The sequence below is a fragment of the Pipistrellus kuhlii genome, unplaced genomic scaffold (assembly GCF_014108245.1).
Source record: "Pipistrellus kuhlii isolate mPipKuh1 unplaced genomic scaffold, mPipKuh1.p scaffold_m20_p_8, whole genome shotgun sequence".
Classification (NCBI taxonomy): domain Eukaryota; kingdom Metazoa; phylum Chordata; class Mammalia; order Chiroptera; family Vespertilionidae; genus Pipistrellus; species Pipistrellus kuhlii.
Genome location: NW_023425584.1, coordinates 11,086,461 through 11,101,864, shown reverse-complemented (window position 1 = coordinate 11,101,864; position 15,404 = coordinate 11,086,461). Strand labels below are relative to the sequence as shown.

The following is a 15,404-nucleotide window of genomic DNA, read 5'->3' as shown; positions in this document are numbered from 1 at the left end:
CAGAGAGGAAGGGAAAGAGATAGAGAGCTAGAAACATCGATGAGAGAGAGTCATCGATTAGCTGCCTCTTGCACACCCCCTACTGGGGATATGCCCGCAACCAAGGTACATGCCCTTGACCAGAATCGAACCCGGGTCCCTTCAGTCCCCAAGCCGAAGCTCTATCCATTGAGCCAAACCGGTTTGGGCTATTTGTTTGATTTTTGTAGGTTTCCCAAAGTCATCTGGAAAGCTGGATCAATTATTAACAATCACCTTGGGAGATTATAATTGAGGCAGGTCCATTCAACACTTTCAATTTAAATTGAGAAAAACACACACAAAATGAATTCTATAGTGGACAAATTGAACTCAAACTCCAATTCCATCACTTTCTAGCAATGAAATAGAGGACTGTGTTTTCTTGGTTCTAATAGGTTTTTAACTCATAGAAATCTTCCATCTTGTTTACTCACCTATAAAAGGTGATAATACTTCTTATTGCACAGTTTTTGAGATTTACTGTGAAATCACTGAAAAATTACATGTCATTTTACAGAAGCTTCTTAATAAATGGTAGTAATTTTTAGTAACATTGACAATTATAGTAAAATATAACTCAGTTTTATGTCAAAAGTATAATGGACAAATCCTGTTTTTCATTGACCCTGGTTATTCAAATTGTTTGTTTATAAACTACCAACGCTTAGAAGAACAGTGATAATCTACATGTACTTTCATACTGTTGATTCCCTGTCATTTCAATTCAAAAGGACAGTCCCTGAATATATTCACATTCTTACATGGCCAATCCTTGTGGCATATTTTATAAAATACTCATTTATACTAAGCAGATCTTTGCTAACCACATGAAAAGGGTCTTCAGCTATTTTTCACCTATTGGAAGAATGTTACAAACTCCTCAATGATAGAAACCACATATGTCTCTCTCCATCCTCCTCTCTCTCTCTTTAAAGCCCAACAGTATATGGAGTGTCTGATTTACTAGTCCAGTTTATTCCTTCTATGACTGCACTAAGCATTCAAACAACAATAAAACTGGAAACCCAGAGCTCCCAGAAGGTGGCTATTTTTTAAAATGACAGCATAAATAAATAAGAGGCTTTTTTGTTTGTTTGTTTTCCCCCAAATCTGGGGATTTTAGCACCGGACACATTTAGAACATTTGTCCTTGTCTAAATCATCCTAAGTAAAGAAAATTCTATTACAACACATTTCCCCCATGTGGTCTAGATGATGGTGATAAGCACAGTCAGTTTTGTAAAATAACAAGGAAAAGTCATTTTAAAATGTGGTCTTCAAAGGTGACTCAGTAAAAAGAAAGTGTTTTATGGCCTCTAAAAAATGTGCAATTAAAATATTAAAATGATAGTTGATCTTTCCAAATAACCAAGTAGTAGTATAATTGCCAGAAAATATTTCTTCATGGTGTTAAAAAAAAGGGGGGTGCAGGGATTGGCAAAATGGTTTTATTCAAATTTCTTACAGAACAGAATTTGACCTCCAAAACCCTAAAATAACATAATGTATCCCAAAATAAAATCTAAAATAAAACATTCAAAAAAATCTGAAAGAAATAAGAAAAAACTCTGTTTTTCTCGGGGTCTATAATTTTGCAGGTCTTTCACCTGTCAATTTGGCAAGTACCTAAGATTACGACTTTTAAAATAATAAGGGTGTCATGCTCTCTTGACTCCTATTAAAACAACACACACACACACACAAGTTGGTTTGCCACACAGGCACATTCATGTGATTGCAGTAAACATCTATGAGCGTTCTTCCAACACATAAACCAGATGCAAATTGACACAGCCCTGCAGATCAGCCCCAGCAGAGCAGAAATTGAGGGCTGGAGAAGCCAAGCTTGAAAAAGGAGTAATTTATGCAACTGGTCAATCAGAAAACACTATAAGAGATCTTCAGTCTATTAACTCAAATACTTATTTGGCCAAAGACACAGCGGTACGTATTTACAAAATAAGTCTTGACAATTCTTTGTCTCTATGTAGGTCAAGGGAAACTAACAGAAAAAGTAATTAAGTTTCTTTTTTTGATCATAGTGGCTTCAATAACAGTAAGGACACAGAATGGTGATTAGATTTTACAACCTACTAACTGGCAATGACTCACACTTAAAAATCTTTCACATTTCTGCTTCTTATGTTACGATATTCTTTAAAATGGCCATTTAAAGAATGGCCTAATATTCTTTAAATTGTGGCCTACACAATTTCACCTAAGATTATGGTTAAAAAAATATTTCTTATAAAATCTGTAGTCAGTGAAATGTCCACAACCTCACAACAAATTGACAGTTTAAAAAATACGATCTTTGTATATTTGTTTAAAAGCCTGTTGACAGTCCTTGGACAACCCAGTTAACTTGCAGTCTGGCGAGGCAGAAAGATTTGAGAGTTATGTTAAAACATATGCTCCCTCCCAGAAGGGGGGAACAGCACACTTGAAAGCATTGTTTTTTCTCTGTTGGTGCTTTAGAAGTTGCAAGGTCAGAACAAATGGGACAATATGGATAGAAAACAGCAATCACCTTAGACTTATCTAAATTAGCAGCCCTACTACTCAACATGTCCATTAGCAGAATAAAACAGCCTTTAATTTTCCATTATCATTTTCACGAAAATGCAAAATTCTAAGCCAGTGTCAGGGGTTTTAAACATGCAGATAGATTCCTGCCTCCCCTTCGGCCCCCTGTCTCTCCCCTCCCCCCCGCCCCCACGCCAGACTCAGAGGATTCCATTGCACAGCAAAGTCTGAGAATCACTGTGAAAACTTTGTTCTCAATCTTATTTCGATTCATCTACCTGAGGAATAACACCCCTCTCCCACCACCTGAAATACTCTTCTCTCCATCAACCCTCACCCCCCTCTACAGCCAATGAAGATGAATCCTTCTGGACTTCAGAGAGAGCCTTAGTCCCCATGCAAGAACCATTCCCTGTCCTTCCACAATACAGCCTCATTGGCACATGCTGTTGACATAAGCACTTGATAAATACTTGCTGTTAGCCTGATATATTGCAGTCCTTCAAGGACTCCTCCAACAAATACACACAATCCACATTTGTTGAACATGTAATTGTCAGGCATTGCTGCAGAAGCTGGGATGCATACAGACACTGACCATGCCTTTGCATTCATCCACCTCAAAATCTCAAATCTTTCTTCATGGCTTATTCATGTGTCACTTTTCTAAGGTACACATAGATTTACCTCCCAAGCCTCACTAATTTAATTGTTGGCACTGTGTTAGGAGAGAAGTTACTTCATCTTCAATGATCCAAACAATTCCTTTAAGTTAACACCTCTTGGGGGGTAGGTTGGCAGTAGGTGCCAAGTTATAGAGCAAGGCAAGGATACTTGGCAGTAAAAATGCAGATAGAATGTCAACCAAATGAGCATCAGCAAGAGCCAATGGGCTAAAGACACCCCCATATTTTCCCATATAAATAAGAAGGATAATTTAACCCCATTTATCCTTGTTTAATAAAATATATTTTAAAATAAAATTCCCAACAGGAAGCAGTATACAGACCTGATGTTTGTATCTTTTAAAACTCAAAACCATCTACTTTCTTATTTCAAAGTATTTTTATGGCATCCAAAAATATAAATTGTGATTTCAGAAAAGCTGATAATATCAGGATAGAAACAGAGCCAAGAGTAGCTGTGTGAATGTTAAATTGATATATAAATTTTTTTAAATTTCCATTTACAGGCTTCTTAAATACAGCTCTTTTAAATTGATACATAATTTTTTTTTAATTCCATTTACATGCTTCTTAAATACAGCTCTCTACTCTGTATATGATTTGTATATTGTAGTTAATGGTGCAGAAGTAAAAGTAAATATGTTGATTTCCAAATAATCTGTATCTAGACATGACTAATAATCTATTAAATGTATTTTTAAAATCCTTTTTGAAAACAATACACAAGGAGTAAAAGAGAAAATACCAATGTACTCATATGTTTGTAAACTCATGAAAAGGGCACAAAAAATACACATACACACCAGTTTTCATTGGTGTGTAGGTTTATATCTTTTGAAAGAAAGCATAAAACTGAAAATATTCATAGGCTGCTAAGTGAAAATATAGACTGTAAAATTTTCTCTGCAAAATAAAATAATAAGTTAAATGTGAAAATAGACAAGAACCAGAAGGTAACATAGGCAAATTAAAACACCGTTTCAATGAAGTGCTTGAATGTGGACCATTTTTGCCTTTGATGTTGGTTGGTGTTTATCACTGTGTATTTCCAAACACAAATGGTCATGGCAATTAAGCACAAGACTTATTACTCAATGAGAAAAATCCCTTTTTCTGGTTGTTTGGAGACAAAAAGGACAAGACCATTCTTTATACCGGTGGTTCTCAATTGGGGACAATAACCGCCCCACTCTGGGCACATTTGGCAATTTCTGGAGACAGTTTTGGTTTTCACAGCTATTACCGTATTTTTCGAACCATAAGACGCACTTTTTTCCCCCCAGAAGTGGGGGGGGAAAGTCCCTGCGTCTTATGGTCCAAATATAGCCTACACATATACTTAAAAAAAAAAGTTTTTTTACTTGCCCGGCTCTGTGTGGTCTCTGTGTGCTTGCCCAGCTCTAAAATGGTTCTAAATGCTGCTGTTTACTTTACAGGGTTGATTACATGTGTTTATGACTGTGATGTTGGGTTTTAATGCACATAAAATATTTTAGGACACTATTTGTTTCAGAATCTTTTTTTCTTAATTTCCCTTCTCTAAAAACTGGTGCGTCTTATGGTCCGGTGCGTCTTATGGTCCGAAAAATACGGTAGGTATCTCTGACATTTTAGTAGAGGCCACATATGCTTTTAAATATCTTATAATGAACAAGAAAGGCCTCACAACAGAGAATAATCTATTCCTGAATGCCCATTGTATCAGGTTAAGAAACCCTGTCATAGAAGGATCACAAAACTACTGAATGCCCACACCTAAGATTAAGCCCCTCCCACCCCAAGTTAAGAAAATCACGTTCTATGATTTACATTTTTATAGAAATTCCCAAGACCATTTAATCATGGATAGGCATGGGAGAGCATACTAAAGCATGCATGCTGTACTTCTAAATATAACACTCGAAATTCTGCTCTCCTCTGCCTTCTCCTGCAGGGTAAATAAATCCATTGTCAGATCTCTACTTTATGCCACATTCGAGCAAGAGCATTGTTCAGGGTACCTACAAAGCAAAAATTAAAAATATGCCCTAAGAATTAACCAAGAGAAATATACTTATAAACTATCAAAATCAAGTGGCATTGTTGTTTTCAAATAGATGTGTACATCTTCTAGAGATATTGTATAACCTTTATAAGGAGTCTCATATATATTAAGTGGGATGGAGAACAGAAAGAAATGTTTTTTTCTTCTGGGAAGAGAAGAAAAAAACACAATGACCTTTAAGAGAGTTATCTGCAGAAACAATTCTTCAGAGATCACAAAAATGTATTCTCAATGCAAAAAAAGTTTAATTGAAAATGAGTTTTTGGTAAAGAAAAAAAGGGGAAAGGGCGTGGTCTTCTGCACAGTGCCCACCCACAGCCTAAATCCGCTGAGATAGTTGGCAGTTCCCAAACATATACTATCCAACACTAAGTGACAATTATTGGCCTTAATGGTCATCTGACAGACTCTGCTGAAGCAAAACATAATTATTAAAAAAGTTAATCAGCACCCACTCATAATGAAAGAATTGATACAAGCAATATCCTTGACTCTACAATATCTTAAATAAATCCTTCTTTATTATAATACTTGGTGTAGATTACGCTCCACATATGAAATATAAAATGTAAGTTTCTCAAGAACAGGGGGGGGCACATCTTATATGTAATAGACACTGAATAAAGTATCTAACTGAAAAAGTTATTTTAATGATATTAGATTTTTTTTTTCCCAAGGGGAAGAAGGTAAGGAGTAATAGTAACATCTTAAGCTTAATTTGTCTGATCCAGAAAACAAAACAAGACAAAAAACAAGCTACTATGACAAAACTGTGTGACCTTAAATAAGTCACTTAACCTCTCTGGGCTTCAAGTTCCTCTTTTGTAAATAGGTTCTTAGTTACCATCTCTTTTTTTTTTTTTTTTTTTTTTTTTTTTACTGGAGGATTAGATGAGATAATGCATATCAACAGGATGCCTGCACAAGTTATGACTCAATAAGCAATAGCATTTTAATTATTTTATTATATTAGTATTACAATGATGGCAAAAAAAGATTGAGCACTGTACCAGGGGGGAAGAAGGACCAGAGAAGGGAAGGAAAAGCAGGAAAAGAAGGTGATAACATTAATAGCTTTCTAATATTGGGTAGGAGGCTTCTAAGCATAATTTACAGCCTTGCCTGTTGTCAGTGAGTATTCACATCCACCTTCAGCATGTTTCATGATTCTCAGATAACCTTTTCCGTATGTCCTGAGTAACCTCACCCATCTCCATAGCAGCCCTCCTCTAACCTCAACAGAAAGGATCTCCCGTGTCACAGAGAATACAGAGATCTTCAATCAAGCAATCCTTTCCATTGCTGGCTATCACCCCACCCCAATTCCTGCTTTGTATTTGTAATCTCTGCCCTACTATAATACTCCTCCACCAAATTACATGAGTCCTTGCCGCAAGTACCCTCTCCCCACTTCAATTTAGACCCAAACGTTTCAGAAGTATAGTTTCAACCACTAAAACTCGCCTCCCTTTATTTACCAGTGAGCTCCTGCTACCATTTCTGAGAGACAAGCCTCAGAACTTACTTCATTTAATCACTGTGGCATCTGACTGACAAGAAAAACAAGTCTGAGATGGTCTAAATTAAATTACAGTCAGACAGTTAAAAACTGGGGGGGGGGGGGCAGCTGACAAGCCTGCCCCCAAACCTGAATGAATGCTGGATCGATGAGTCAACATTCAAGTAGCCACTAGCCAACCACAGATAGGCCCACAGTTCCTGCGTGGGCATGAACTTCCAGTTCTGTTGCCTGTAAGCAACCGAAAGTGGAAATTATTTCTTCCTTATGGACTATGCTCCTGATCCCAACCCCTTACACCTTACTTGTGTAAATTCCTTCAAAACAACTTTCTTCTCCAAAACACAACTAACAGACGAAGAGCGCTCCTCAACTCCAGGACAGTGGACTTGCCGCCTTATTCTCTTAACGCTGCTGCTGCCGGTTTAGACTTCCTGTTCCAGGCCCTGCTCCTTTTTGTTTTGGGCCCAATGTAAAAGGGCTTTCAGCTGTGGAAGTTGTGTTTCTTCTGTATGTCTGCTCAATAAGACACTGCTGACCGTTCCTTCCTTTTGTGAACTCTTCAGTGCCTCAGCTTTGAAGACATTATCTGCAGGTTCTCCTAACTAACTCTCTAATTGCTGCTCAGCTGCTTAGTAAGCGCCACAGGGGGCTTTTTCAGGTTCCACCATGTGAACTACAGTGCTCACCATAACTCCATTTTCAGTTGTCTCTCATGTTTCCTTTTTTAATTGCATCCAATCACACAGCTAATAGTGGTGCCACTTACATGTTGACATGTCCAAGTTCATCTCTCTAGACAAGACTCCTTACTTAGCTCTTGACTTGTATTTTCCAATCACCTACTGGCTGTCTCTACTCAGAGATTCCATGTGTGTAGAAAAGTCAACATTTTCCAGACTGTCCACCCATACCTTCTCAATTCGGTTGCTCTTCCTGTTCAATAAATGACACCACGAGAAACCTGGGATTCACCAACTCCTGTTACTTCTACCTTGTAAATGCCATGTTTTTATATCTCCTTTGCATCCCTGTTTATTCATCAATCCTTCCTGGATTTTTTGCATTGGGTTTCCATCTCATCTACCAGCCTTAGGTCTTATTCCACTTCAATCCACCCTGAAGTGTAAATCTGTTCCTGTGATTCTCCTATGGGCATCCTTTCCTGGGTCCCTAGAGCCTTGGGAATAAAAATTAAATTCCTCAGCAAGCCACAGAAAAGGTATTCATAATCTGATCACCACATTTGATTTCAATACCAACATTATCACCTCCTCACAGCTACTCCCAACTTCAGCCATTTTAAGTTACATGAAAACCCATATTTTTCCTGTGCCTTATTCTCCTATATGCCACCTTTATGCATGGAACATCTATTCAGTGACCTGTAACTCCTGTCTTTGCTAACCTAATTTCTGAGTAATACCTCAGTATTCCATATTCTCAATATTCCATCTTTCAAAGCACCAATGATCCTACATTATGATTCTTTCTACATTTGTTGATTGAAACAGCAAAATGCCTTGACATTTAGAACTATGATTCTATGTTTGGTTATATTCACATATATGGTCTAATATCCAGTGAATAATAACAAATCATTGCCTCAAAAACAAATACTTCACCCAATATTTGTGGCATTCACCAGGAGTCAAACATCCAACCAACCATTATATCGTCAAAACCACAGGGAGAGAGAGAATAACCTTGTCTTTGTGTATTTTATAAATATGAATTAGGATAGAATAAACATGTAAATATAAAGCAACTTGAGCTATCCAACAACAAATGAATGCTGTAGGAGTCAACAAGTCACAAAGAAGCCCATGGGAGACACAGACCATGAGGTACTCACTGGATGCTCAGAGAAAGTTCTAGGGAGAAAATAAGACTCACAGTGAGTATAGGTATGGTAGCAACCTGCAGGGTTATCAGTCGTGAATACCTATATATTAAGTTTCATGAGGGGAGGGGACAAGTTGACCTTGTTCACTGCTCTGCTCCTTAGCCAAACATGTGGCGGGATCACAGTAGCCACTGAATAAGTATTTGTGCTTCAGTGAAGGTTAAACTTCACAGCTGGCAAAGAAAACATCTGGGATTTTTTTGTTTTGTTGTGTCTCGAAGTCAGTGCTTTTCTCCACTTGCCATCCCCTCCGAAGGTAATTTGTGTTTGTGTTTACTAGAACTCCTTCCTCAAAAGTGAAATATTGCTTCACTCTCTGGATGGCAACTGTGTTGTTTCAAGACGGAGCAGGATCTGCTTTAAATGAAGAGAAAGCTATTTCGGTCCCTAATCCTCAGAGCCAATTTTGGATCTTAAAAATGCACTTTTCATCAAGAATCTTAACAAAAAGATTCTTGCCAGTGTAACCAAGACATCTAAAAATATGTCACTCGAAAGCCAAACACTCTGCTCAGGAACATTCTAATTGATGCCACGTTCCTCCAAAGATGTTCCATTGAACCAACCTGAGTCACGTGGCTGTGGAAGAGGCCATTGTCACCCTCCTGAGTAAGAACTCGGGACTGCATATCATTTAGGTTTTCTGCATTTTCCTTAAGCCTGTGCTGATTTTCCTGGAACTTCTTTGGCCCAACCCAACATAGCTATTATCATAAACCAGACCAGGGTCACGTGTTACTTTGAGTTGGAAATCAAGTTACTATGTCCTCTGTCATTTCAATCATGAGGAAACGGAAACACAGTGATGTACATTCCTGACCCAACCTCACGTAGGGGAGCAGCTGAAGTGGACACTGGGTCTCTTGAGTGGTAGCCGGGTGTTAAGTCTTCTATACAGGCTCCCCTCACAGAAAACCAGTGCTTTCCACACACGTCATTTCATTAGTTCTGTTGTCACCCAAGAGAGGTAGAATGGGACTGCTAGTCCCCTTTAACAGGTGAGTCACTCTCAAGGTGAAGGGACCGCAGAAGCAGAGCTGGCATCTGAGACTCTTGGCTGAGGTCAGGGCGTTTCTAGCATTGTCATCTGCCAGGATCACCACAAGGACACAGGCCTCTTTCTTTTGGTACAAATGAGTCACTAGCCATGTAAGTGGACTCTCGTGCCTACCACTCTTCCAAGGGAGATTTGCTAAAATAAAAGCAAGTTACAATCACCAGAGGTTGCAGGCCACAAAGGATGATAAAACAGACACATGGGTGTTGATCAATCTGGAGGTTTCATTTAATCAATCAACTGTTCTTCCAGAATGGAATCTAATAAAAAAAAAATCCTAATCCTTATAGACTGTACACAGGAGGCAAAATGCCACTCACATCTTATTTTATTCAGATACCAACGGTGGACTTTGCTTCGAATCAAATAACCATGTTTACATGAACTAGCATACATCACAAAACGTTTCTCTGAAGGAGTAATGGTCACTCCGATTGCCAGCTGAAAGAAATTTATTTTACAAGTCAGGATGTGTCTAAACAAGTCCACGTGCAAGCAAGCACTGGGCTAGGAAAGGGTCTGGCAGGGTTTTAAGACTGGGTTCTAGTCATTAATGCTGCGCCACTGTCCTATTTACAACCTGACATTTGTCTTTACACTTCCAGCATCCCATGATTTTCCAGCAACAGTAAATAACTTTCAGAGATGACACCTCGCCTTAGCTGGGTCTATATTTTGACTAGCAGATCTTGACATTGTGTCCAATTCAGATACCTCTAAAAAATGCTGCATACAGGTAAAAAAAAAAAAACTGAATAAAACTTAACATGAGAAAAAGAAAATGAAAACCCTGTACCAAACAATTTGGGATATAATATATCTAAATAGTTAATCTATTGTAGCAACATCTAGTTATGCCACCACTGTCTCTGGATTTTAAATATTTCTTATTTTTTTCCATAAATTCCTGTGCTTGAGACCCTATAAAGGGGAAGGTGGTAAAGTAAAATTTGGGAGGATAAAAGAGCATAAATAAATCAAAAAGCGAAAAAAGGGACTCTAATTCAGTCACTATGAACCACACTTATTTTCTATATTACTTTGTTTTAGCAACACCATTTAGATTCAAGAATGTGGGATTAAGGAAGTACCAACATTAGGACATTTTTAATTTTTTATGGTAAATCTCAAAATATACACATTGATGAAATACCTCTAAAGTCCTAAGAAACAAGCATTCTCTACTGATGAAACTTACAAAATGTGTGGGAAATCTGAGTTTCTGAATCATTCAAGATTGCTTTTAGTCTGTGTTTATGTCTTACAGGGTCAAAGCTTGCCAAATAATTACAAAATAAGAAGAGGCATGTCCTTAAGACATTTCTGAAATACAGAATGTGTCAGTTTTGAAAAGGAAATGCATTTTCATAAACACTGCCTTTATAATTTTTCAGTGTGTGTATACATCCTTGGGGACACACTGGAGGTGACTATTCCCTCCAGCAGTCATAAGATGCTTCAGAATCTTTTAATACCTCAGGATTATCACCTATCTTTGGACAGTGTACAGGGGAATGAGGGTGGCTATTCAAGCTTCCTCTGTATTTGAACTCTGGGGCTATGAAAATTAGTGTAATGTGGAAAGCATGGCCACTACAGAGTACTTTGGATCTACTTCATATGCGTTCTAAATTTCAAATCCTGCTGGCTGGCTTAGAGGTGTCTGGATTAAACCCTAGGTGCAACACTCTCTTCAACAGTGCATTCCATCTCTAGGCCAAACCCGGCCACCACACAACCTTCTGAGAAACGTGCTTTTGCTATCAGAATTGAAAGTAAGACTGCAATCTGACACTCACACGTGCCCTTCCTGGAGGAACTTTTGAAGGCCAAAACTTCAAAACACAGAGTAGAAAACTCCAAAGTAAATGGGGGGTATCTGGGACACTTGTCCCTGTTGTGTATCTGCAGTGCCCCAACATGGGCAGCAGGGGGCGGGCCTGCGTGAGGCTAACCCCCACAAGTGTTTCCTAGTCTGGAACACCCAGCCTTCTTCCTTTAAGACTTGCCCCGTCCAAGGAGGCCGCCACACAAGAGTGCTGCTATCAATAAATTGTACAAGCTTAGGACATATGGTGAATAACACTGCAGAAATGACTGGAGATGACACATGGGTCTGACTTTGCCTTTTGAAAACACCGGTGACCAATTTTTATTCTGTTTATTTTGGTGATTGGGAGGCTTAGAGGAACTGGAGGGGGAGGCTTGCCCTCAGTAGTAAAGAGGCCATCTCCGAAAGCAACAAGTGGACGTGAATGGGGGATTTATTCAGCCTCTTCGCAACAGTTTAATCTGTAGGTAATATTCTCTTTTACATGTTAAATCAAAATCTTCCCCTCTTCCGCTAACCCCACCCCAAACCCAGAAATGTATGTGATGAGCCTGGTTTCCAATGGGACCTTAGAAAATGGGGCTTCTGCAGGGGGGCTCCTGAATGTGGCTGCATTCTGCATGTGAATGTGTGATGCATTTTACTTGCTTTATGCCAAGTCCCAAGTAGATGAACCAAGTTGGGGGAAAATCTGTAGGGACCAGAAAGAGCTGGCTCTGAAACTATAAACACAAAGCAACATCCCGTCTTTGCCTGGATTGCATACACATGGCCACATACACCCTGGCTCCTTTCTCCTCCCTATCTTCAAGGAATGTCTGAGGAGACATGGTCATAAACCTCAGTACTCACCATATTGACTTCAGAAACCATATCGATGCTGGCAATGTCAATATTCATTCCCACGGCCACGGGGGGACCTGCAAACCAAGAGGGCCAGCCACGTGACTGCTCAGAACTTCATTCATTCTTAGCAAGAGTTGCCCCTGGGCCTGGGACACTCTGCCCAAGTCCCTCCCCGCGCAGCTCACCCTCAAATTCCTCAAGTCCTGCTTCTTATCTAAAAGGATGCAGGAGCTCCTCTGGGAAATGCTCTGTTAAATGTTCACACACGTGTTCTGAGGGATGAGGGACTCCAGCTCTGTCTACACATGTAGATAGATGCCTCAGCAGGAGCACACACACAACTCACAAAAGCACAGGAACATTCTAGCCCGAGGGAATTTTATAGATTGCCTTGGAACCCTCCTCCTCATTCACCCCCACAGCTTTTGTGTGCAGGTTTTAACTCGCTGAGCTTCCTAAGACTCGGAAGCAACATTAAGCAGGCATATCAGGGTTTCCCGGGCTGCAGGGAAAGAGTTCTCTGGCCCTTCTCCCCCCTTCCCCTCCAAGCTCCTCAAGTCCTCCCGCCCTCCCATTGCACTGCCCCTGCAGGACTGAAGAGTATCCAGACCCCAGGCACTTGAAACCGTGGTCAGAACTCTCTCAAAGTAGGCGGGCATAGGGGGTGAATGCCACTTCTCCACCAATTGTCTGCACTTCTTGTCCTCCAAAACCCTCACCGCAGCCTTCACTAAGCCAGCTTCTCCGGGCACACCGTTAACTCAACTTGAGCTTTGTAACTGAACGAGGCGATGACAGTGAAGCAAAGGATTTATCACAGTGACACCCAAGGGCGGCAAGCACCAATATATGCCAGGAGGGTCTCTCTCACCGGAAGACCATCTGAGTGCTGGCTAGTAACCAAGTGGTTTAAGTTTGGGTCAGTGTCTCCGTATGGTAATGCCGAGACACATTCCATTCACCACAATGAGGGAGAGGGAAGAGAAGGCCAGCACAAAGCTCCAAAGACAGCTAGCTTACGAGGCTACAGCTGGGTTTGTTTCTTATTTCCACGGCAACCCCATTACCTCCAAAATCGGGTCTCAGGCGGATGTCATAGCCTTTCAGAAGTCTATCCACCGTCTCTTTAACCAGGGACATGTTACTAGGATCATTGACACTAAAGAAAAAGAAAAAGACAATAAGTGGGCATCAGGCAGCAGGCACCGCGTCCTCGGCGGCATCTATCCGATCCTCCCCACCGATCCTCCCGGTTCACCGAGGTATGCAGAGCCCTTCAAAGTGGGAAAGGGAAAAAAGAAAAAGAAAAAAACGGAAGCCTTAGGCACACTTACCTCTGCGCACAGACAGCGGCGATTAGCAAGGGGAAGGGCCAGATCCCAAAGTAGCCTTTTTTCCGAGCTCTCCACATCCCTTTAGTTTTGGATGGGATCGAGGGCTTCGCTGGAGAGAGGAGATCCAACTTAGTCTGCCCGGTGCAGTAATGCCACTGCGAGGCGCATGCGCACGGCGGACCACAACATCAAAGGGGCAGCGGCGGCGCTGCCTGGGATAGCCTAGCGGATTTCTCTTGCTAAGAAAAAAAAATAACAAAAATAAATTAAAGGGGGAAAAGGAAAAACATATATATGCATACGACATACATAGTTGAATACTATAAAAAAAAAATCACCCCCTAAGGGGATCCAGTGTAAAAAAAATCTTTTGTTGTCCTTCCGTTTAAGACAAAAACAACTAGAGCGGCAGGTAAGTTTCGGCGGCGGCTGCAGGAGGCAGTTTTGCACCTCGAGGGCTGTAGGGTGTGTGTGTGTGTGTCTCCTCTTAAATATGCAAACCCAGATTAGACACGTAGGGGAGAGCAGGAGTGGAGTGCGAGCGGAAAGCGGGTTCCTGGGAGGCCACTTCTGGGCTCAGCGAGCAGATGCGGGGAGAGGAGTTTGAACTTTATTTCCTGGGCGAACAGCATCCCCTGCCTGGGGCGAGAGGCGGTGGTGGTGGGGAGGCGGGGGAGAGGGTGGTGGGAGCAGGAGTGGAAGGGGGAGGGAGAGAATAAACCAATGGGAGGAGAGTTGAGCAATCCTTTGGATTTAGGGCGGGGAGGAAGGGGGGGGGGGGCGAGTCGAGAATAAAAAAGACACTGAACAATAAAATAAAATAAAATAAAAAAGGAAGCCAGAGAAAGACAGGAATAAAATGCTGCTGCCTATGTGTCCCCCTAGGAGTCCAGGAGCAGGCTTTTCTGCACTACTCACGAGCGATCTCTTTATCCTGCTCCCCACCCTCTGGCCCCGATTCCCCCAGAAGAAACCCTCGGGGTCCCGGTTCCTCCGGGAGTGACGTGGCTGACCCGCCGGTCCGGGTTATTTATAGCAGAAGGCGGGGAGGGGAGGGCGAGGCGGGGGGAGGCAGCGCTGCCTCTCCAGCTCGCAGCCTGACTCTGCGGTGGGGGGTTATTAGCAGGGACGGGGGGGATTTGAAGAGGGTTGGAGGGGGGTGTTAGGACATGGAAAGAGGCAGCGCCCTAACCTGGGGGCGAGGGGCGAAGAGGTTGGGGCATCGACAGGGCACCAGGGGGGCAGGTGGCCGAATGGGAGGTGCCCAAGGGCCCCACGCCCCCTCGGGGGCTCCCTCCCTGGTGCCCGCCCCTCCCTACCCCCGGGCAGCGCCGCCGCCCACTCCCGCCCCGGGCGCCCTGGCCGGGAGGGCGGGGAAGGGAGGGGGGCCGGCGGGGACACCGGGGTTCCGGGCTGTCTGTGCTTGGGTTCCCCAAGCCAGGCTGGTCCCCAGAAGGCAGGCACAATGGGGAAGGAGCTGGGGGCCGCCGGGGCACCGAGATCTCCAGCGTCCTGCAACGCAGCTCGCCTTCCCTCCCTTCTCAGGGCCCCGGGGGGACTTGCACACCCGAAGCTGCCTCTTCCTTTCCGCCTAGGGCTGGATCGGGCTAGCCACGCCGAGAAGACCCCGAGGA

General features: G+C 42.0%; 1 protein-coding gene across 2 annotated transcripts in view; it reads right to left on the bottom strand.

Moving 5' to 3' along the window:
- GABRB2 (gamma-aminobutyric acid type A receptor subunit beta2) overlaps nt 1-14,034 on the bottom strand; it is a 188,845-nt gene extending 174,811 nt beyond the window's left edge. Inside the window, exons 1-3 of one of the 2 annotated variants that reach the window (XM_036424327.2) lie at nt 13,771-14,034; nt 13,504-13,595; nt 12,443-12,510 (exon numbers count right to left, since the gene is read on the bottom strand). In XM_036424327.2, coding sequence (XP_036280220.1) covers nt 12,443-12,510; nt 13,504-13,595; nt 13,771-13,847 — 237 coding nt within the window. In that variant the 5' untranslated portion in view covers nt 13,848-14,034. The remainder of the gene's footprint in view (nt 1-12,442; nt 12,511-13,503; nt 13,596-13,770) is intronic. The other variant, XM_036424328.2, reaches the window with a different exon arrangement.
- Nucleotides 14,035-15,404: the final 1,370 nt, after the last annotated feature.